Source organism: Gekko japonicus, unplaced genomic scaffold (assembly GCF_001447785.1).
Source record: "Gekko japonicus isolate JY-2015 unplaced genomic scaffold, Gekko_japonicus_V1.1 scaffold3120, whole genome shotgun sequence".
Taxonomy (NCBI): domain Eukaryota; kingdom Metazoa; phylum Chordata; class Lepidosauria; order Squamata; family Gekkonidae; genus Gekko; species Gekko japonicus.
Genome location: NW_015164757.1, coordinates 30,138 through 52,287, shown reverse-complemented (window position 1 = coordinate 52,287; position 22,150 = coordinate 30,138). Strand labels below are relative to the sequence as shown.

The window sequence follows — 22,150 nt, the reverse complement described above, 5'->3', positions numbered from 1 at the left end:
CATATTTTTACACATCACCTTGGATTTGTTTTTGTTTACATAGAAACCTGCTAGGTCTCCAAAAAAATTCATTTTCTCCATAAGCAACAGTAAATTCCGTAAGGGATCTTCCACCATAAACATTACATCATCAGCAAAAGCTCTAAACTTGAAAGAAAAATCCTTTATTGGTTAAGCCCTTGATTTCTTTATCTTCTCTGATCCGTCCACGCAGTACTTCCAAAATCCATATGAATAATAACGGGGACAGAGGACAACCTTGCCCTGTCCCCTTTTGAACTTTAAAATGATCCGTCACCTCTGAATTACCAATGCTGCTTTTTGTTCCGAATAAATTGCCTAAATTATATTTCTAAATGATTCTCAAATATCCATTTTTTCCATCACACAGTACATAAAGTCCCAATTCAAATTGTCAAAAGCTTTCTCTGCATCCACAAAAAAAACCCCGACCTCCTTTTCTGGATGTTTGTCATAGTACTCAATCGCATCAATCACCACCCTTATAGTGTCCTTTATTTGTCTATTTGGCAGAAAACCAGCTTGTTCTTCTTCAATAGCATCCTTCAGATAAATGCGTTTAACAGGAACTTCTTATATCGTGGAAATTACGAGGTTGAATGAACCTTGGGACACGTAACCTATAAAGACTTTCTGTACAACAATATAGTAAAATATAAAAACTGTTATAAAGGTAGAAAATATTAAAAATAACAATAAGGAATTCCAGACCGTTTAGAGGGGAAAAATAGTCTTGCCCAAACCAACAGGGCAAGAACCCTGAAACGGCTTTAACCCATTGAGCGAAGAAATCTCTATGAGCCCTCCCCCCCTCCATCAATACTATTAACTACCAGATCAGTTCAACTTTATAATGCATTTAACAATGAGAAATGGGCATCTTAACTTAAACATTTAGTGTGGAGACCGAGATCTGTCAGTGCGCATTGGAGAAACTGTTTCCCGAGACTGTATTTTCTGTGTTCTTTTTCTGCCGGCTCGCTCATTGTTCGCCGCCGCCGCTGCCCTCCAGTATTGGAGGTAGGATGCCCCCCCCACTCCTAAGGAGTGGGTACCCATTTGTCTAATCGCCACTTTAAGGGCTTTCGAGCCGCTGGGTGGGCGGGAGCTAGGACGAGGGTCGGGAGCTCACCCCGGCCGCGGTGGGACTCGAACAGCTGTTCAGAGATAGATTACTTGCAGGCATTTACTGCCTGCGCCACCGCTCCTGAAATATTTTGTTTGTTTTCTCCTGAGATGCTTGAAAGTCCAATCTTCTCTTGTGAGAACGGCGTCCATTTTCTGAGTCCTCTATCAGCTTAAGCGCTAAAAGCAAGTCGTGACCGGTCTCCTCATCAGCCGCAAAATGTAGGATGCAATGATGTGAAACTTTAAGCTTTCCTGAAGGGAGCCACCTATACCGGACATTCACCTGTTAAAGCTTTAAGGTGGTCTCTTTAAGTGCCTTTCTAATATCCAGAGCTTCAGGCGGGACATCAGGGAAACCTAGTATTTTTATGTCTTTGTAAAGTAAATGCCGTTTTCCGCGCTTCTTCCAAGATTTGCCTTTTAACCCTCCAGTCAGCAAATGAAACTGAAATGTCTCTAGAGCCTGTACGGCGGGGGTTGTTGTGGGGGCCAAGACGGAGGGTTTTTAAAATGCCCTGCGCATGTCCCAATTCCAACTTCAGTATAAAAGAAAGTCATCCTGTCATAAAATTAGTAAGATCGGAAGCTTCTTCCGCCCACTTCGGGACCCCTCGAAATTTAATGTTAAGTTGTCTTGCCTGAGATTCCACCATTAATAAGCGCTCTCTGGTATTCGTTTCTCTGAGTTTTAACTCTTGAACATCGTCCTTAAGGATCGTGCTCATATTAACTGCCGTTTCAGCCATAGCTGAGGTTTTGGTGAGGGAAGCCTGTATTTCTGCCAGCTGCTCTCTTACCGGTTGTAGGGTGAGTAGAGAGTGTTCCATCAGACGTTTCTCCATGTTTTCCATCATGTTTTCCATCTTTTTGGATAGATCTGCTATCGTCTTTGCGTCTCCCGCCATTTCTGTTCTCCCGGGGCCAAGCGCTCCGCTTTCTATACACTCCCCCCTCTGTTTAAAAAAATCTTGCGCTGATTTTAGCTTATATGTAGATATGCTTGATTTCGGTCTATCTTTTTTGCCCATTACCCGAAGCCAAAATGATTTTTAAAGTTGGTATGTCAGAAAATTGAGGGGAGGGAGGTGGAGCCAAGAGATTAGGTGACCTCCATCTTTCCCGGCGTTGCCCCACCCCCAGGTGGGAGGCTTTGATGTTAGAGGCCTGAACCCATTCATTATGTTCTGGCCCGAAGTCTTTCCATTTAATCAGATAGTATAACCAGCCTCTCTTCAATTTAGAATCTAGAATAGTTTCCACCTCCTGGTGGGGTTCGCCGTCGGCAATAAGAGGGGGAGGAGCCGGAGGACGACGAGTCCAAGGCGAGGGTCCAGGGTCCCTCTTCAACAGGCTGAAATGGAAAACAGGGTGTACATTACGTAGATTTTTTGGCAATTCCACTTCTACAGTCACTTTATTAATCAACCGATTCATTTTAAAAGGACCAATATATTTCCACCCCAACTTCTTGCCCGGTTGCACCCCCTCAGGTGCTTTGTAGAAATGTAGACCAAGTCTCCAGGAGCAACTGCTCAGTCCTTGTTCTACACCCAGGATTTTCAACAACTCCTTCCAAAACCTGGCAACAAACTGAGAGCCTCTATTGGAAATTACTTATGGGGTAACTTATGCAATCTCACCACATGTTGTAAGAACATTCGAGTTAATTGTTTGGCTGTGGGCACTTGCTTACATGGGATGAAGTGTGCCTGCTTAGAGAATAAATCCACCATCCCACATGTGGGGCCTCCAAAACTGTCTTTGAATCAGGTGCAACATTTTTAAATAACCAACATGCTCCAATATTTTACTGTCATGTCCCATAGACAACACTTCCCCTCTCAGTGATTCCAGGACAAAAACTTTATCACCTTTATATCAGCATCCATTGTCTCTTTTAATCAAAGTCCCCTCCTTTTCTATGGCACACAAGTTTTAAGGGGAACAGGCAGCTTTCAATTTTTCAATCCAGTCTCCTAGCTCTCATTCCCCTCCCGCTTCCGCCTGAGCCCGTGTTGTTACTGCCCCTCCCAATTGAGTGAGCGTGAACATAGTGTCTATGACTTCATTGCACTGGCTGGCGTGCTGAGGTAGGCGGGACGGAGTGTCGGCTAGGAAGTTAGACTTTCCGGGGAGGTGCTTGAGGGTGAAACAAAACTTAAGAGAAAAATTCCGCCCATCGCAATTGCTTAGCATTCAGAGGGGGCTTTTCAACGCTTCCAAGTTCTTATGATCCATTCACACCTCAAAAGGAACCTGGCCCACCTCCAACCAATGCCTCTAGGTGGTCAGGGCCAACTTAATAGCTGCTGCTTTCTTATCCCAAACAGCCCAATTCCTCTCTGCTCTCAAGAATTTTCTTGAAACGAAAGCAAGGGGGTGCAGTTTCCCATCAATTCCCTTTTGTAAAATTGCCCCCCCCCCCATGGCCACATCCAAGGCGTTCACTTGGACGATAAACGGCTTCGTTTCATCAGGGTGGTAGAGTATGGGCTCGGAGGTGAACAGTGCCTTCAGCTTCTCAAAGGCTTGTTGGCACTCAGGTGACCACTCCAAGTTACAGCCCCCCTTCTTACTCTCAGGGCTTTTCCCTTTAGTCTTTAACAAGTCTGTCATTGGGAGGGTCACCTGTGCAAAGTTGGGGATGAAGGGATGGCAGAAATTGGCAATTCCTATGAAGGACTGTTACTGCCTCTGGGTTCTAGGGGGTTCCCACCCCAACACATCCTGCACCTTCTTAGGATCCAAAAGTCTACTTCCTGTTTGTGGAACTCATATTTGGAAAGTTTGGCATAGAGGTGGTTCTCATATAATGCAGTCAAAACTTCTCTCACTAACTTCACATGCGAGTCCAGGTCACATGAATATATTAACACATCATCTAAGTAAACAACCATCCCCTTGAACAGATGCTTGTGCAACACTTCATTGATCAAGTTCATGAACATACGGGGCGGCCATGCCAACCCGAACAGCATGACCAAGTACTCAAACTGGCCCAGTGGGGTATTAAACGCGGTCTTGTGTTCATCCCTCTCCCTTATGCACACATGGAAATAAGAATCTCTCAAAACCAGTTTCCTATTCCCTTTTGAGGCTTCAGTCAACAGATCCTTGATGGGGGGGTAGTGTTAGAAGGAGACAAGGCATTCAGACCTCTATAATTTGTGCACAACCTAAGACCCCCCATCCTTCTTTTTCCTGAAAAGCATGGGTGCAGCAAATGGGGAGGAGGCAGGTCGGATAAAACCCCGGCTCAAGTTTTTCTCTATAAATCTGCGCAATTCCTCTTTCTCTGCTGGGCTCACAGCATATAACTTCCCTTTAGGCAACTTATGACCCGGCAAAATTTCAACAGCACAGTCAGTTTTACGATAAGGTGGTAACTCGTCAGCCTCCTCCTCCTCAAACACTCGGACCAAGTCTCTATATTCATCCGGTATGGCTTCGATTTTGTCTACCGCCAGGCACACACGTTCAGGAACTGGGTGAGGCTCCACCCCCCATTCCGGGTTCTAATTATGCTCTTTACACCGGGGGTCTAGGAAGGTGAGGCTTTTCACACTCCACTGCACATAAGGGTCATGTGCTTGTAGCCAGGAGTTGCCTAGGACCATAGGGAAACTGGCCATTGGGTGTATAACAAAGGATCTCATCTCCCAATGCTCCAACACCCCCATGAGTAACTTAACAGTCTTATATTGGCACGCTTGCATTGTGGAGCCATCCATTTGGGAAAACACTACAGGCTCATTTAGTTTGTGTGCCTTTGCCCCCAGCCCTGTAACTAGCCTGGGGCTTATCAAGTCTCAGGAACACCCAGAGTCAATGAGGGCTCTGACCCTGATTTGGGTCCTCTCCTCGAGGTTTAACACAGTCATAGTCACACACAAAAAAAAAAAGGGAGGAAGAGGATCTCACCGATTCTCAAACCCGGGTGGTGTGGACCTGCTGGTTGATGCTTCTCAGAGCAGGTCCTGGCCTTTTCCCTGCTCCTGTGGTTCTTCAGAACCGCTGTGGAGGAGCTCTCCGAGGTGATGTACTCCGCGGCCTGCAACACGCTCGGGGACTTGGGCCATCTCCCGGGCGGCTTGGCCTTCTCTCAGTGATTGTCACAGCGCTCCCTCTCCTCGCTTCTGGGTTTGGGGCAATCTGCCACAAAGTGGCCGGCCTTCCCGCAGTGCAGACAGAGACCCCTCTTTAGATGATTATCTCAATCCCCACCAGGTAGTGGTCCTCTACCCCGAGTCATCCTCAGTGCCCCGGCTCCCCAGGCAGGCGTCTTATGTTGATAGAGCTTTACCATGTTATGCCAATTTTTAGTATATGTGCTGCCGAAGCGAGCACCCCATGTTATGCCAGTTCTCAGCTTCGCAGGCTACCTGGATCTAGCCCTTCAGGGGGTTGTCTTGAGCGAACACCTTCTCAAGGATCACTGTATTCAGCCAGGCTCTGTAGAATCCCATTAGGACCTCTTTGGGCTAGCCCTGCAGCTTGGCCACCGTGGCTTTGAATCCATCAGAGTAGTCTTGCACCGACCTGGTCTCCTGGTGCAGGCCTCACAGTCGGGTGCAGGCTTTCTCGAGCTCTAAAGGATCATCGAATTGATGATGCAGAGCCTGCATAAATGTATTGATGTCTCACAGCTCTGGGGCAGCAACATGGTAGAGCCCCACGAACCAGTTGGCTGCCCTCTCCCAGAGTCGGGACCCCACACAGTCGACTCGTTGCTCGTCTGATGTAAAGGTGTGGCCCCATTCCAGGAGCATCTTCCTCACTTGGATGGCGAAGAAAGCCAGCTTCCCCAGACTGCCATTGAAGGTGGTCTCCAGCACATTGCAGGGCCGTTTCCAGTCAGGATTGGGTCTTTGGGGGGTGAGGGTGCTCAGATTCACCTTCAGCTTTCTCCTCCTCGGACTCTTCAGAGTCCTCTTTCTCAATCAGTTCCTTCACCAGCTTACGTAAATTCTTGACCAGATATTGGAAGCCTTCCTTCAGCTCGGACCGAAGGCTCGACTGGCCTCACTTGGCGCCTGAGTCCTCCTCCCACTCCTCCCTCACTTTGCCTAGGTCTGAAGAGGACGTGCTTCTTTGACTTGGCACCCGTAGACTTATCGTCTCCCTTCTTGTTGGGGTCGTGCACGGGGTTCTCAGGCTCAGACCCGGTGCTCGCACTCGCCCCTCCGTCTTCAACTCCATTCCCCATACCAAGGAGGATTGGGATTACGGGTGAAGATCCTGACAATCTGTCAGATCCCCAGTTAAGACACTCTCCACAACACTTTTGGCAGTGATGCTTTATTAGAGATATGCTTACTATAGGAACTGGATCTTTGTCAGGACTGAAGAAAGCGTGCAAAATTCAGAGCTTAGAGGTAAAACCCAATGCATTCCACACCCCATGCATATGTCAGCATTCAGCCCCCTAGCATTACTATGACAACCCTGACAGATATATGGTGTCTTATCTATTCTAGCTTGGCAAAAAAGTCTCCAAGGCCAAATCCCATGAGAACAGGCCAAGGGGTGCAACTTGAGAAATGGTTATGTGGCTACTACAGGCAAGTACTCAACCTACACACACTCCCCTCAGGAATTCCCTCCCCCCTAATACATGGCAAGGTAAACAGTGAAGCAAAATGAAAAGAAGCAAAACCGAAACCATGACAGGTGCATCTGCCCAGCTCTGCACTCATGGTTCTCCAGTCCACCCAGGCAGGTTTTCCTCTGCACTCCCCCATCCCAGCCCATGGAGCCTTGTAATGAGGACATACCAACTTGGAACGTTTTTCTTGCGAATAAATAGGTGAAATTCTAGTCTTGTAAATTTAACAGGTAACTATCATGCCTCTTCATCTAAACACTACAACTACTCCCAAACTGAACAAGCCTTCTTTATTTATACAGATTCATCCTTTTTATCCTGCTTGCTGGGAATGAGTACCCCAAATTTGTAGCATTAGAATAATGCAGTTTGATAAGGTACATAACTATTTCACTTTGGGAAAACAGAAATACTTCCACAGAGTGCCAAAACCATCTGTAGATCGAAGTAGACAGCTGTGTTGGTCTGAAGCAATAGAACAAAGTTAGAGTCCAGTGGCAACTTTAAGACCAACAAAGTTTTATTCAAAGTGTGAGCTTTTGTGTGCAATGCACCCTTTGTCAGACAATGAAATGGAATTACAGATCATAGTTGTATATATTTGTAGTTGTATATTTAACTAACTTGTTAAATTAGCATGCAAAATAGTGAAGTGTTTTTTAACATTAGTTGTTGTAGATTTTCCGAGCTGTATGGACATGGTCTTGGCATTCTTTTTATCTGTTAAAAACACTTCACTATTTTGCATGTTATTTAACAAGCCACCCTGTATATATACGTATGATCTGTAATTCCATTTCATTGTCTGATGAAGTGTGCTTTGCACACGAAAGCTCACACCTTGAATAAAACCATCTGTAATGTACTTTTACCACAGTTTTCTTGGAATTCTCAGAGTTATTGATAAATCCTTTATAGCAATTACACAATGTTTAACCTAAAGTAGTACAAACAATGAAACCATTGGGGCACTTCTAATGGTAACTTCAGTACTACTGAAAATGCAATCCAAGTATATTTGACATTTTATTAGACAACTTATATTACAATTTAAATGTCCTTTAACTGGTTTCGAAATTTTTAATCCAGTCTAACTCAGTCCAGACAAGAAGAGTTAGTTTCAAGTATTTATAAATATTCAATTAAAATCTCATATGGTGATGTGAACGCACAGGAACGGAGTTCCGGCTGGCTTCAGATTTGGCCACACCCACTACAGCCAAAACCTCTGCGTGCCTGGCTACGATCAGAAGCTTGGAAGGCAATTTGGAAGAAATCTCCCATCAAGACAGTGTCAGTAAAGTGAACAGAAAAATCCTTGAAACTATTATGTGGATGGTGCTTTACACAAGTAAAATATATATATGTGGCAGAGCTGCTATATGTTTGTGCTTGTGTGTATACACACATCTACACACACACACACACACACACACTATATATATATATATATATATGAGAGATTAATATTTTGAAACCTATTAATATTTTGAAGCATAGTACCAGATCAAAAGTTGTTTTTGTTAAATTTTATTTACAGAAAAAAAATAAGAAATTGACACATAACTGACTAATTTTTAAAATACTAGTGAGATCTACTGTATCGCAACACTGGAAATCCACAACAAAAACTGCAATTAGTAAGTGGTATGGGGGCCTATGGAATATAGCTGTATTGGATGAACTCATCAGACTATACAATCAGACTATACAAGCAAAAATATCAAGTGTGAAAGCTTGTTATGCCCATCTGGAATCCATTTATGCCTTTTGCTAATCAACACTCAATAACTTTTCATCCTCCACTCAATACTAGCAATCTATGAAAAGATATTGGACAAATTAAGTAAGCATAAGGAGTGGAGCTGTAGCAACATCTTATTGAAACTGTAAAGCCAAATGTATGGTAATAATATGCAAAGTTAATATTATGGCAATAATATTAAACCTTTTATTTTTTATTTTCCCCCTCCGTTCCTTTAATGTTTTGCATTCACCTTTGGGGTTCTTTTGTTTGTTGGTTTGTTAATGTCTGGTTCATGTAATTAAAAAATTAAAATATTAAAGAAAAAGCACTTTCAGCTATAAAAGCCAATCATGTTCTGCACTAATCACTAATTGGCCATCAAAATTGCAGCTATATAACAACTAGACAGAGAGATAATGTTCTTGAACATTTGAAAATCTGATGAGGCTAATGATTTATAGCTGTCAACAGGACCTGTATAACTCAGTACTCATCTTTATGTCATGCAAGAATAAATCAGTCAGGATCTTTTAAGCAAAAGCTAACAGATGATAGTCTTAAGCACACATACACACATTTATGGAATAAAAACAACCAGTAAAACGTCAACACTATTTTAAAAGCACATACATGAACAGTAGGGTGCATTATCCCAAAATGAGTGTGTTACACTGTCTAAAATCGTCTGGCTACATAAAATAATTCCTCAAACTGGAACCTGCTACATCAAGTCAGAACAGTTTGAGCTTTCCCCTCCTTGTTCCTTTTTTTTGCCACCAGGGCCAGAAACGTGGCCACTGTTTTGGTGACTGAATCATCTCTGTCAGATAAAAGAGGAGAGATTGACCAGGGAAGGGCGGGGAGATTTTCTTTTATCAAGATAGGTATAATATACTTCTGCCTCTCCATCTTCCAGTTGGGGCAAGCTAACACTATATGATCCATCGTCTCCACCCTACCTAGGTTACAGTCGCACAGCCGTTCAGAGAATGGGATGCCCTGGAAGCAGCCCAAGACTACATTCGACGGAAACGTATCCAATCTAGCCAACGTGAAGGCTCTGCGGAGTGCTGAACTTTTGAGAGTGTAGCAATAAGTAGGAATCACCGGCGGCGGAAGGCCCAGGGCTAGACCCGAGCATGTACGCCGAGCTCTACACAATGCACTGCTGAGGTCCACTTCCCTCAATTTAGTTTTTATGAGCTTAAGGGCCTCCTTTTGCTGTGGGGAGGTATTGCCAATGTTCAGGGATTCTAATTTGGATCCAATTAACTTAGTTCTAACACTTATGTGAGTGTCCCTCTGAATCAGGTGAGCGAAGCCTGGTCCACTAGTGAGAACCCCTCTACTTTCTTTGTTGGTAAACAATGTGAATGCTAGCTGCCATGCTCTTTTCTCAATTGATGGCTGGGCAAATTCCACCCTAAGGGCCGTGCCTGCCACACATCTCGGGACTGCCGGGATGTCTCTAAGGAATGGGTGAGGGGAGTCTAATTTCTCCGACACAGCTTCTATGCAAACTCCACAGCCATATAAGAGTTGCGGGACCACTTTAGCATTAAAGATCCTAATAGCTGCCGGAATATGTTTGGCCCCTTTTGAGCAATAAATTTTTTTAATTACTCTGGCTGTGAGGCTTGCGGCCTTCAGAGCCGGCTTGACATGTGGGGACCAAGATAGATTATAAGTAAAGGTAATTCCAAGATATCTGTAAAAAGAGACTTTTTCTAGTTCCCCCCCCCTTCACTTTTAGGGATTTGGCCCCGGAGTAGGCGGGTTGGGCTTTAATGCAGAATGTTTTGCATATTGTACAGTTTGAAATGAGCTGAGAAGTTGAAAATCATGCTCATATTTGTAAGCAAATATCTCTTGGAATTTTCCCAGGAAGCATGTCAAAACAATTATAAATGCCATGATTGATTCCTCTGTGGCCAAACTGGTCCACTAGTGAGAACCCCTCTACTTTCTTTGTTGGTAAACAATGTGAATGCTAGCTGCCATGCTCTTTTCTCAATTGATGGCTGGGCGAATTCCACCCTAAGGGCCGTGCCTGCCACACATCTCGGGACTGCCGCAATGTCTCTAAGGAACGTGTGGAGAGGGGAGTCTAATTTCTCCGATACAGCTTCTACATAGTTTAAATTATTTTCCCAGTATACTAATTTAACCTATTGTGCATGAAAACTGACAAGTTCTACACCTTGCCAGTGCTCATTATTCTAAACTAAGGACATTGTTAGGATTTTGGGAGTGGAATGTGAGGAAGGTGGGGTTTGGGGTTGGATTTCAATGAGGTATAATGTCATAGAGTCCACCTTCCAAAGCAGCCATTTTCTCCAGGTGAACTGCTCTCTGTCACCTGGAGATCAGTTGTAATAGCAGGATATCTCCAGCCACCACCTGGAGGTTGGCAACTCTAGATCATACATTGTCACCTCATGAGAAAACAAGTGTCACTGGAAAAGACAATAACGCTAGGAAAAGCGGAAGGCAGTAGGAGAAGAAGGAGACCTAACATGAGACCGCATGACTGAAAGGAAGCTGCGGCCTTCCGTTTCCAAGAATTAAGCAAGGCTGTTAATGATAGGATGTTTTGGAGATCATTCATCAACAGGGTCACTGTAAGTTAGAAGCAACTATAGCACATAACACACACATTATTCTTTCAGCTCTAACTACATTTACTTCTTTAAAAGCCTAATGAACAGAAAATCTCTTTAACTTAGAGTTCTATCTTTATTCTTAAAATTATGTGCATATTATTCCAAATTGTTATGTATGAGGTACAGTGGTGACAAAGCGTGATTAACACATGGAATTCACTGCCACAGGAAGTGATGGCGGTTACAAGCATGGACGACTTCAAAGGGAATTAGATAAGCACAAGAAAGGGGACCCGCGATACTCGCAGGGGGGGGGGAGAGCTCCACGCAGAGCAGGAAGAGGAGGAAGCAGCAGGAGGAAGGCTTCCCCCCATTCCCCCCCCCCAGCTCCGGCAGCAAGGCCTGAGCGGCTTCCAACCGCCAGCCCGCCACAGAGTTCACAGAGCGTTCCCTGCGCATAGGGGATTTAAATATCGCCCCTTTCCCCCCCCCAACTTTTTAGATTTTTGTGCACACCTGGGGACTGCCCCAAGTGTGCAGGAAAATCTCCTTGCCCCCCAGGTGCCCCCGATGTGCAGATTTAGATATCTGCACGCAGGGGGCGACTTCGCTATTAGCATATAGATATGTAGCAGAGGTCCATCAGTGGCTATTAGCCACAAGGTATAGATAGGGACTCTGGGGCAAGTGATGCTCTGTCTTCTTGGTGCTTGGGGAGGTCAACAGTGGGAGGGCTTCTAATGTCCTGGCCCCACTGGTGGACCTCCTGATGGCACCTGGTATTTTTGGCCACTGTGTGACATATTGGACTGGCTGGGCCTTTGGCCTGATCCAACATTGGCGTCTCTTATGTTCTTATGACTGACACAATTCTAAGAATTATCGCTCCAATATAGGTACTCCATTTATGAGAAAATTAACCTCAAAAGATCAGCAACAAGATTTGGACCTTTACTTGCTTCTGGAGTATTAGTGGATAAGGATTTTAAGTACTCACACAATCTTCTAGAAAAATGCATACAATTTAAGCATGGCTCAGTGATAAGGAAAACTAATGAATGTAAATTATCTAGAGAACTTAATAGCTATTTGCCAACTAACACCATTTCAACCATCAACTCCTACGTTTATGACAGTGATGGCAAACCTTTTAGAGACCGAGTGCCCAAACTGCGACCCAAAACCCACATATTTATCGCAAAGTGCCAACACAACAATTTAACCTGAATACTGAGGTTTTAGTTTAGAAAAAACAACTCATACATTAACTCAAGATGATCCAAACAAAGTAAGGAAAGCAATCCTAAATGCTTTCATTTACTTAAAATTATTTGGTAGAGAATTCGACACTTTAATGATCGTCTGGGCCTGGCTGGGGCGATGGCACGCGTGCCCACGGAGAGGGCTCTGAGTGCCACCTCTGGCATCCGTGCCATAGGTTCACCACCACTGGTTTATGACAACCATACATCACTTCTCAAATTCCCTCAAATGCAACCAGTTCTAAAGAAAACCAGATCAAAATCATGATCAGTTAAGGGTGCTCAAGCACTCTGAGCCACAATTTGCTTGCAAGCTGCAATCACCTGCCCCCGAAAAAAATTCCATTTTTTCCATATGTTTGCATTGTCTCATGATGCTTTGCTGCAACTGTTCTCCCCAAAAATATTCTGCCCAAAGGGGGGGGGGGGACTTTTAAAACATATTGTCAGCCAAGAACGTTACCTTTCTTCTTTTTTTGTTATTGCCTAGGATTCCTAGGATTAAACGCTACAATCCCTCAAGTTAATACACTAATAGCACATGCTCACACAAGGACCTCCCTGGCTAAGAATTAATTGGAGAAGCCATGCCCCTAGCCTAGGAATCTGAAATAAAAGGGACCAAAGTTCTCTTAGCCACAAAATGTTAGCATTTTTGGAAAATATAGAAGCAAAAAAAGAAAATGATTCTGGCTGTTCAAAGTGAGGAAGGAAGAAAAAGAATGCTGCTAACTGTAGAGGTTAAAAAGTGGTACATAACTTAGCTGCTTTTAAAATACATCCCATGATGATCTGGGGCATGGTAATTAAACATGCATAATAAAAAAATTACCTGGTTAGTGGTCATAACAAACACTGTTACAGCACAGATGAAGAACTTACAATATTGCTCATTTTGAATTGTGAACAAACCTCTGAGGTGATCAAGTTTGACTTGAGTTTATTTTGCCACAGCACTATAATTATATCATACTAGAAATAAGGTCCGTTGTGAAAATAAATACAACGAGCTCTAGAAAGAGGCTCTGGGAGAGTATCAAGCCCTTGGGCACTCAGCATCAATTTGCTGTGGCAACCTCCTCAAATCCCACCCTCTCCAGGCTCCACCCCTGAAACCCCCAGGAATTTCCCAGCCTGGAGTTGGCAACCCCATCCCCTTCCCACCTAACCATCAACCTACTGTTATCTGCCCCTCTGACTGCAGCTGACTTCTGCCCTCCCTCCTGGAGATCAGTTGTAATTCTAAGTGATCTCCATCCTTCACCTGGAGATTGGCAATAATGGTTCCCCAGGAGAAAATGGCTAGTTCAGAGGATGGAGTCTATGGCATTGTACCTGTCTGAGGTCCCACCCCTCCTCAAACCTCACCCTCTCCAGGCTCCACCCCTCAAATCTCCAGGAATTTCCCAACCTGGAGTTGGCAACCCTATCTCCTTCCCAGCCAATCATCAACCTACCTTTATTTCCCCCTCACTCTTCAGCTTACTCCTTAAGTTCACTGCCATCACTCACTGAATTGTCACTGCCGTTATAGAGGGACAGTGAGACCCCTCTGGCCTAATCTCCCTATTTGGAGATGGAATCTCCAATCTTTGGGGGATCCCTGGAAAGCTGGCAACCGTAGGGTCTGGCCTTTCCTTGCTTCCTTGGGCTACCTCCTCCCTTTGTTATTGTGCAGAGCAGGGGAGACTATGTGGTCAGAGCACAACACAGATTAGTAGCCCAAATATCCACTTCTGGAGGTTGTGGGCTCAGGATAGGATCTCTCCTTGGACCGGTGTCTGGCTCTGCTTCAGCCCAAGCCAAAGAGAGCAGGGAAACTTCCATTCATTCCCCAGTCCAGCCAACTGTGGAGTGGCTGAATCTCTGCTGCCTCCCAGGGTTCCCCCACGTCTGTGGCTTGTGGCCTGGACAGCCTCATCCGCACAGGCAGGAGTGTTTCCTGTAGGACGAAGACGGCCTCGTCCCTGTATGGGCTGGAGTCTATATTGATGCTGCCCTGCTCCTTGGGACAGTCTCTCTTTTCCCGCACTTTTATGCCTTGGGGCAGCTGAGAACTGTAGGCCAGCAGATGAGGAAGCCCCACCTTGGGTCAGTCACAAGCTCTGGCACAGCTGTCCTTGAAAAAGAGCAGTTTGTGTCAGAGTTCTCTCAGCCCCGCCCACCTCACAGGGTGTCTGTTGTGGGGAGGGGAAGGGAAAGGAGTTTATAAGCCGCTCTGAGATTCCCAGTGAAGGGCGAGGTATAAATCCAATCTCCTCCTCCTCCTCCCCATTCAACCCAGTGAGTGATACCCCTGCAGGCCCCTCTCTGGAACTACAGCTCAATTAAACCTTATGGGGGAATATTTTAAACCAGCGGTTCTCAACCTGTGGGTCACGACCCCTTTGGGGGTCGAACGACCCTTTCACAGAGGTCGCCTAAGACCATCGGAAAACACAAATTTTTGATGGTCTTATGATAGCACCGAAAATAATTTTATGTTTGAGGGTGACCACAACATGAGGAACTGTATTAAAGGGCAGCGGCATTAGGAAGGTTGAGAACCACTGTTTTAAACCAACAACCACACAGACGGCAGTCATCTTACAAACACAGCTAACTGCCATTTTGTTACACCTACCAACAGCCACTGAGGGAAAAGTTAAGTCCCACACAGGAGAAAAGCAGGAGAAGCATCTTCGTTAAGAGAGAAAGGCGTTTGCAAGTAATTCTGGCAGGGCAGAGTGGCTGAAGGGGGAGTGGGGTGGGAAGAGGAGCAGACTCAGCACCCGGCCAATGGCTGAGGGAGGGCATGGAATCTTGCCACCCCAAAACAGGATTATGTATAAGGAGAGATGCATTAAGCTGCTTCTTTGAATTAATATTTCTTTTCAATGCTTCAGCAGTGCTAGGCCCTCACCAAGAAGTGACCTTTTATGATTTAAGCTGCTATTTATTTAGTTTGATCTCCAACCCAACAATACTGGGCATATAATATTAAAATGTCAGTTCTATCCAGGGGTCTTTTGGGGCTGGAGCTGCGGCTCGGGGGAGGCCGGAAGAGCCCCGCTCCCGGGTCCCTCGAGCCCGTGCGGGAGCACTGCAGCTCGGGGGAGGCCCGGAGAGCCCCGCCCCCGGGTTCCCCAAGTCCATGCGGGAGCACTGCGGCTGGGGGAGGCCCGGAGAGCCCCGTCCCCGGGTCCCCCGAGCCCACGCAAGAGCCCTGCGGCTTGGGAAGGCCCGGAGACCCCCGCCCCTTGGTTGCCAAGCCCGCACAGGAGCGCTGCGGCTGGGGGAGGCCCGGAGAGCCCCGTCCCCGGGTCCCCCGAGCCCACGCAAGAGCCCTGCGGCTTGGGAAGGCCCGGAGACCCCCGCCCCTTGGTTGCCAAGCCCGCACAGGAGCGCTGCGGCTGGGGGAGGCCCGGAGAGCCCCGTCCCCGGGTCCCCCGAGCCCACGCAAGAGCCCTGCGGCTTGGGAAGGCCCGGAGACCCCCGCCCCTTGGTTGCCAAGCCCGCACAGGAGCGCTGCGGCTGGGGGAGGCCCGGAGAGCCCCGTCCCCGGGTCCCCCGAGCCCACGCAAGAGCCCTGCGGCTTGGGAAGGCCCGGAGACCCCCGCCCCTTGGTTGCCAAGCCCGCACAGGAGCGCTGCGGCTGGGGGAGGCCCGGAGAGCCCCGTCCCCGGGTCCCCCGAGCCCACGCAAGAGCCCTGCGGCTTGGGAAGGCCCGGAGACCCCCGCCCCTTGGTTGCCAAGCCCGCACAGGAGCGCTGCGGCTGGGGGAGGCCCGGAGAGCCCCGTCCCCGGGTCCCCCGAGCCCACGCAAGAGCCCTGCGGCTTGGGAAGGCCCGGAGACCCCCGCCCCTTGGTTGCCAAGCCCGCACAGGAGCGCTGCGGCTGGGGGAGGCCCGGAGAGCCCCGTCCCCGGGTCCCCCGAGCCCACGCAAGAGCCCTGCGGCTTGGGAAGGCCCGGAGACCCCCGCCCCTTGGTTGCCAAGCCCGCACAGGAGCGCTGCGGCTGGGGGAGGCCCGGAGAGCCCCGTCCCCGGGTCCCCCGAGCCCACGCAAGAGCCCTGCGGCTTGGGAAGGCCCGGAGACCCCCGCCCCTTGGTTGCCAAGCCCGCACAGGAGCGCTGCGGCTGGGGGAGGCCCGGAGAGCCCCGTCCCCGGGTCCCCCGAGCCCACGCAAGAGCCCTGCGGCTTGGGAAGGCCCGGAGACCCCCGCCCCTTGGTTGCCAAGCCCGCACAGGAGCGCTGCGGCTGGGGGAGGCCCGGAGAGCCCCGTCCCCGGGTCCCCCGAGCCCACGCAAGAGCCCTGCGGCTTGGGAAGGCCCGGAGACCCCCGCCCCTTGGTTGCCAAGCCCGCACAGGAGCGCTGCGGCTGGGGGAGGCCCGGAGAGCCCCGTCCCCGGGTCCCCCGAGCCCACGCAAGAGCCCTGCGGCTTGGGAAGGCCCGGAGACCCCCGCCCCTTGGTTGCCAAGCCCGCACAGGAGCGCTGCGGCTGGGGGAGGCCCGGAGAGCCCCGTCCCCGGGTCCCCCGAGCCCACGCAAGAGCCCTGCGGCTTGGGAAGGCCCGGAGACCCCCGCCCCTTGGTTGCCAAGCCCGCACAGGAGCGCTGCGGCTGGGGGAGGCCCGGAGAGCCCCGTCCCCGGGTCCCCCGAGCCCACGCAAGAGCCCTGCGGCTTGGGAAGGCCCGGAGACCCCCGCCCTCCCTTCTCTTCCTTCCTCTCTTTTCCTCCTTTCCTTCTCTCCTTTCCCTCTTTCCTTCCTTCTTCCCTTCTCTTTCTTTCCCACCTTCTTCTCTTCTCTCTTTCCCGCCTTCTTCTCTTCTCTTTTTTCCTCCTTTCCCTGTTTCCCTCCTTCTTCCCTTCTCTCTTTCTTTCCCTCCTTCTTTTCTTCTGTTTCTTTCCCTCTTTCCTTCTCTCTACTCTCTCTCTTTCCTTCCGTCTTTCCTCCTGTAGCCCAGCTGTAGTGAGAAGGGGTTTAAAGTTTAAACCCCTTCTCTCTTCGCTCCCTCCCAGCTGGGGAAGGGAAGGGGAGGGGAGGCTTTTGAAGATGCCTCCCCCCCCTTTTGCTTCCCCTTCTGCCATCACTTCTGGTGATGTCAGGGGGCATGGCATATGCTAATAGCCCAGTAACTCATTAGCATACCATATGTTAATGAGCTTCTGCAGCTCTTTTTCTACAAAAAGACCCCAGGTTCTATCACTTCCCCAAATAAAATTCCTGTCCAAAACATAGTATCAGAATTGTCACCTACCACCCTCTAGATATTAAAAGCAGTCCCAAAATCCCAAAAGGAAAACTGTTTTGGTTTGGATTGTGGTGACTCCCTATGAGAAGAGCATTTTTGTGGCCATGCGCCAGCCACCAAGTTTGTTTCTGTGCATCTCTGATTTAACGAAAGTGATGGAATGTATGGAAAAGGCTTTAAGATAATGAAAAACTAAGCCCTTCACCACTTTGACACCACCACCTTGAATTAAAAACACTGGAGCACTGTGAGTATGCTTTACAGCCCACTTCCAGCATGAAAACTTGATGCACAGTACAGCATGACAATTCAGCACAGTCCTCAAAGGTAGCCTTACAAAGCATATTACAAGAGTCTAGCTGTAAGTTATGGACATGAATGACTCTTGATAAGTCCATGGTGTAGAAGAATGGTCACAGGCTTCTTAACAAATATAAGTAATGAAAGCACTCTAGCCATCACCACGACCTAGCTTTCCAGGTGTATTCAAAGCTTTAAATCTGAGTAGAAAGGCAGCTGACCACCACCTATTATGCCTTACTCTTCTCCCGAGGTTTACCAACCATCACTACCTTCACATTGTCTGCATTCAGCACCACTTTCAGTTCTTTACAATGGAAAGCAGTGTGTAAGTTATGTTAAATGATCAGCTATAGCCACTAGAGGCTAAAGATTACAACACTTGAAAGAGACCCCATTAATAATCAGTGGAAGACATAGAATCATAGAATGTTAGAGTTGGAAGCCACCTTGCAGGTCATCTAGTCCACCCCCTGCACTCTGCACCATTGTTGCATATTGCAACATTGTTTTTTAAAAGTATTTGAAATTAATCTAAAGTGTCTACGAGAAGTAAGACTGCATACTGACCAGTCTTTTGCTATAACGGATCCGCTCTTCTTCAGGCTCCATCTCAGACTCTTCCGACGAGAGTGAGAAGGAGATATCGGAACTGCTGTCGTCTTCTTCCTCCTCCTCAAAAATCAGAACAGAGAGCACATTAAAAAAAACTTCCAACTTCTAGTTAGAATGTCCCATTTTTTCACCATGAGGTCCTCAAAGGGATCCACATTTTCTTCTTTGCTTCAGCTCCCATTACCTACCAGGTATTATTTCCTAACTTTTACCAACAGCAATATGAAATGCCAATAAGAGAATAATGATAACTTAACAAGGACTAATGAAATAAAACAGTATGGGCTTTCAATTTTAGAAACTTGATTAAGCCATTACCACTGATATGGATTTGAAGTCTTTATTAATGCTTTCCAAATAAAAGGAGCTCAATAAGTTGGAGTAGACAATGCAAGTCGGGGCTTGGCCCTTCCAAAATTGAATCAAGCCCAGAATATTCATGCTTGAACACTGAATGATATTTTTACAGTTCACCTAGTGCCCACATCTAAATACATACGTTGGGCTTTAATATATATATATATATATATATGAATTACACACACACACACATGTGCCAAATTAGATGTACAGAATATAACATCAGCATAGGTTTTGCTTGTGCATTATGAACACAGCATGTGAAAATACTCTGTATGATTTGGGCTTCAGACAGATTAAGAAGTTCCTTTTAATATATATATATATGAATTACACAAACACACACATGTGCCAAATTAGATGTACAGAATATAACATCAGCATAGGTTTTGCTTGTGCATTATGAACACCGCATGTGAAAATACTCTGTATCATCATCATCATCATTATTTATTACGGTCAAAGACCCATCAAACAGCATACAAGATCAGAAAAGCAAACCCAGGTTACCAAAACATTACAGAGAGGAGACATCATAAATAGTATTAAGGAGGAGCTTGCGCTTTGCAAATGCAATAAAAAGAAATTTAGCAACATTCCTTGATATTGCAATGGATTTGTCCTCCAATAGATATTTCAGCACAAGTTCCTCAGAATGAATTGCTAGTTGTCCTTGGACCCTAAGTGACCTTAATATAGGTGTAATTAAGAGGGCTCTTTCTTCTGCATAATATTTATGAGCTTAAGGGCCTCCTTTTGCTGTGGGGAGGTATTGCCAATGTTCAGGGATTCTAATTTGGATCCAATTAACTTAGTTCTAACACTTATGTGAGTGTCCCTCTGAATCAGGTGAGCGAAGCCTGGTCCACTAGTGAGAACCCCTCTACTTTCTTTGTTGGTAAACAATGTGAATGCTAGCTGCCATGCTCTTTTCTCAATTGATGGCTGGGCAAATTCCACCCTAAGGGCCGTGCCTGCCACACATCTCGGGACTGCCGGGATGTCTCTAAGGAATGGGTGAGGGGAGTCTAATTTCTCCGACACAGCTTCTATGCAAACTCCACAGCCATATAAGAGTTGCGGGACCACTTTAGCATTAAAGATCCTAATAGCTGCCGGAATATGTTTGGCCCCTTTTGAGCAATAAATTTTTTTAATTACTCTGGCTGTGAGGCTTGCGGCCTTCAGAGCCGGCTTGACATGTGGGGACCAAGATAGATTATAAGTAAAGGTAATTCCAAGATATCTGTAAAAAGAGACTTTTTCTAGTTCCCCCCCCCCTTCACTTTTAGGGATTTGGCCCCGGAGTAGGCGGGTTGGGCTTTAATGCAGAATGTTTTGCATATTGTACAGTTTGAAATGAGCTGAGAAGTTGAAAATCATGCTCATATTTGTAAGCAAATATCTCTTGGAATTTTCCCAGGAAGCATGTCAAAACAATTATAAATGCCATGATTGATTCCTCTGTGGCCAAACTGAAAGGCTCACCTCTCATAGTTTACCACGCTGTAGCCCAATAACAAAGTAGCACTCCCAGCATTTTATACAGCAGTTTGGTTCTGTTTGGATATGACAAATTATGCAATCCACTGTTTATCTGTACACTTTTAAGGAACATCTATGACTTCAAAGCAGTGGCAGAAGCCTGTGTAGTATTTAAAGACTGCAAAACATTTCATGGCACACATTATCCCAGGTCCATTAACTAGTGACCTACCACAGCCAACGCAGTCTGCCATCATGGCAGCCCACTAGAACCTCACTTTTTCTGACCCATCACAAAAGCAAGAGGTTCATCAAGAAGCTGACAGACCACGATCATGCCTTCTGCAGACCTACCTCATCCCCTAAGCCCATTTTGATCAAAACCAAATGATAAACAATACCTACAGCAAAGTCACAAATATTAAGAGGCTAGTATCAGCCCAATATGACTGCAAACCAAAGAACTGCCCATCCATACCTCCATTACCAGACTGTATTATCACTGTCAGGGCATGTGATGCACACCAGTCTCAGAGTACAGTTTGGCATGGGTTGCTGAAGTTAAAAAGGAGAAGAAAAGGGGTGCACAGAACAACTGGGCAATTACAACTGATTGAAAAGATAACACTGCAAGAGTCTAAAGATGGAGAAAGCACTAAGATGATGGACAAAGGGCCCTAGAAGACCTGAGCTGGACATGCATAAGTTATAGTGGTGGATTCTATCCCTCAAGGAGTACCAAGTGTGACCTCAATGTGGTACCAACTTCAAATATTTAAGTAGTGTTTTCAGATACCATAGCTGAAGCATGTGAGAAGTCCGCATGTTGTAGGATTGAGTCAAGGAAACAATCAGTCCAGTACCCTAGTATAGAGAACTTGTTTGTACTAAATAACGAGTATAATACAAGGACTACAGCTTTAAAACTAAATCAGAACTAGCTAAAAGTTTTATGCCTGTCTCTGTACTTCAAGTAAACAGCCGTAAGAGACTGGGTGGGGTGAAGAAAATTCAGACTCCTACTCCCACATCTCCTGACCAACTTTCTCCTTCCAAATAATCCCAGAAGTTTTAAAAGACTGCAAAGCGAAGTAACTCAGACTACCACATGCAAGCCTGACTCCATGCCAGGACAGGCATGAAGCAGAACAAGCAGAAACTTTCCTTCTACCCTTTGAGTAGGAGAATACCAGTTTACAGTGACCCAAACAGAACGAAACACCCAGACTTCCAATACAGAACAAGAGGAAATGCATTATTCTACAAAGGGACGGAATGTAAAGTCAAGTCTTACCAGGTCTCTGGCTTTCTTCTGTCCTTTTCTAAGGACAAAAAGAGAGTTGGAAAACAAATTAATTCCCAAGTGTGTTTGTCTTCGGCCTGGAGGCGGGAGGGCTTCAGCATCCAAAAGAGGCAACAAGCGACACACACAGGAAACCCCCTCGGGGGGAGGGAGGGGGGGTGGCCGCCAGGTGAGCCCCGGGACTCCCCTGCAGGGCTCCATCAGCCCCACTGGGGGGTGGGGGACGGACGGGAGACTCGGCCGCCCTCTTCCCCGCTTCCCACCCCCCTGGCCTCCGAAGAGGGACCAACTCAGCACAGCTCCTCGGAGGGGAGCGCGAAACTCTCGGCCGCTCAGGTTGGTTCGTTTTTAAACAAGCGGCTTCCGTTCTACCTGGGCAGGCGGGCAGGCAGGCAGGCGGGCAGGCAGGCACTCCGGAGAACCCCGGGGGGGGGGCCTCCTCCTCCTCCTCGCAGGACCTCAGGGTGCCGGGGGGGGGGGCGTCCC

At 47.0% G+C, this 22,150-nt stretch overlaps 1 protein-coding gene across 1 annotated transcript in view; it reads right to left on the bottom strand.

Moving 5' to 3' along the window:
* KDM2A (lysine (K)-specific demethylase 2A) overlaps positions 1-22,150 on the bottom strand; it is a 120,608-nt gene that overhangs the window by 98,002 nt on the left and 456 nt on the right. Inside the window, exons 2-3 of the mRNA XM_015409682.1 lie at positions 21,656-21,683; positions 18,472-18,576 (exon numbers count right to left, since the gene is read on the bottom strand). Coding sequence (XP_015265168.1) covers positions 18,472-18,576; positions 21,656-21,683 — 133 coding nt within the window. The remainder of the gene's footprint in view (positions 1-18,471; positions 18,577-21,655; positions 21,684-22,150) is intronic.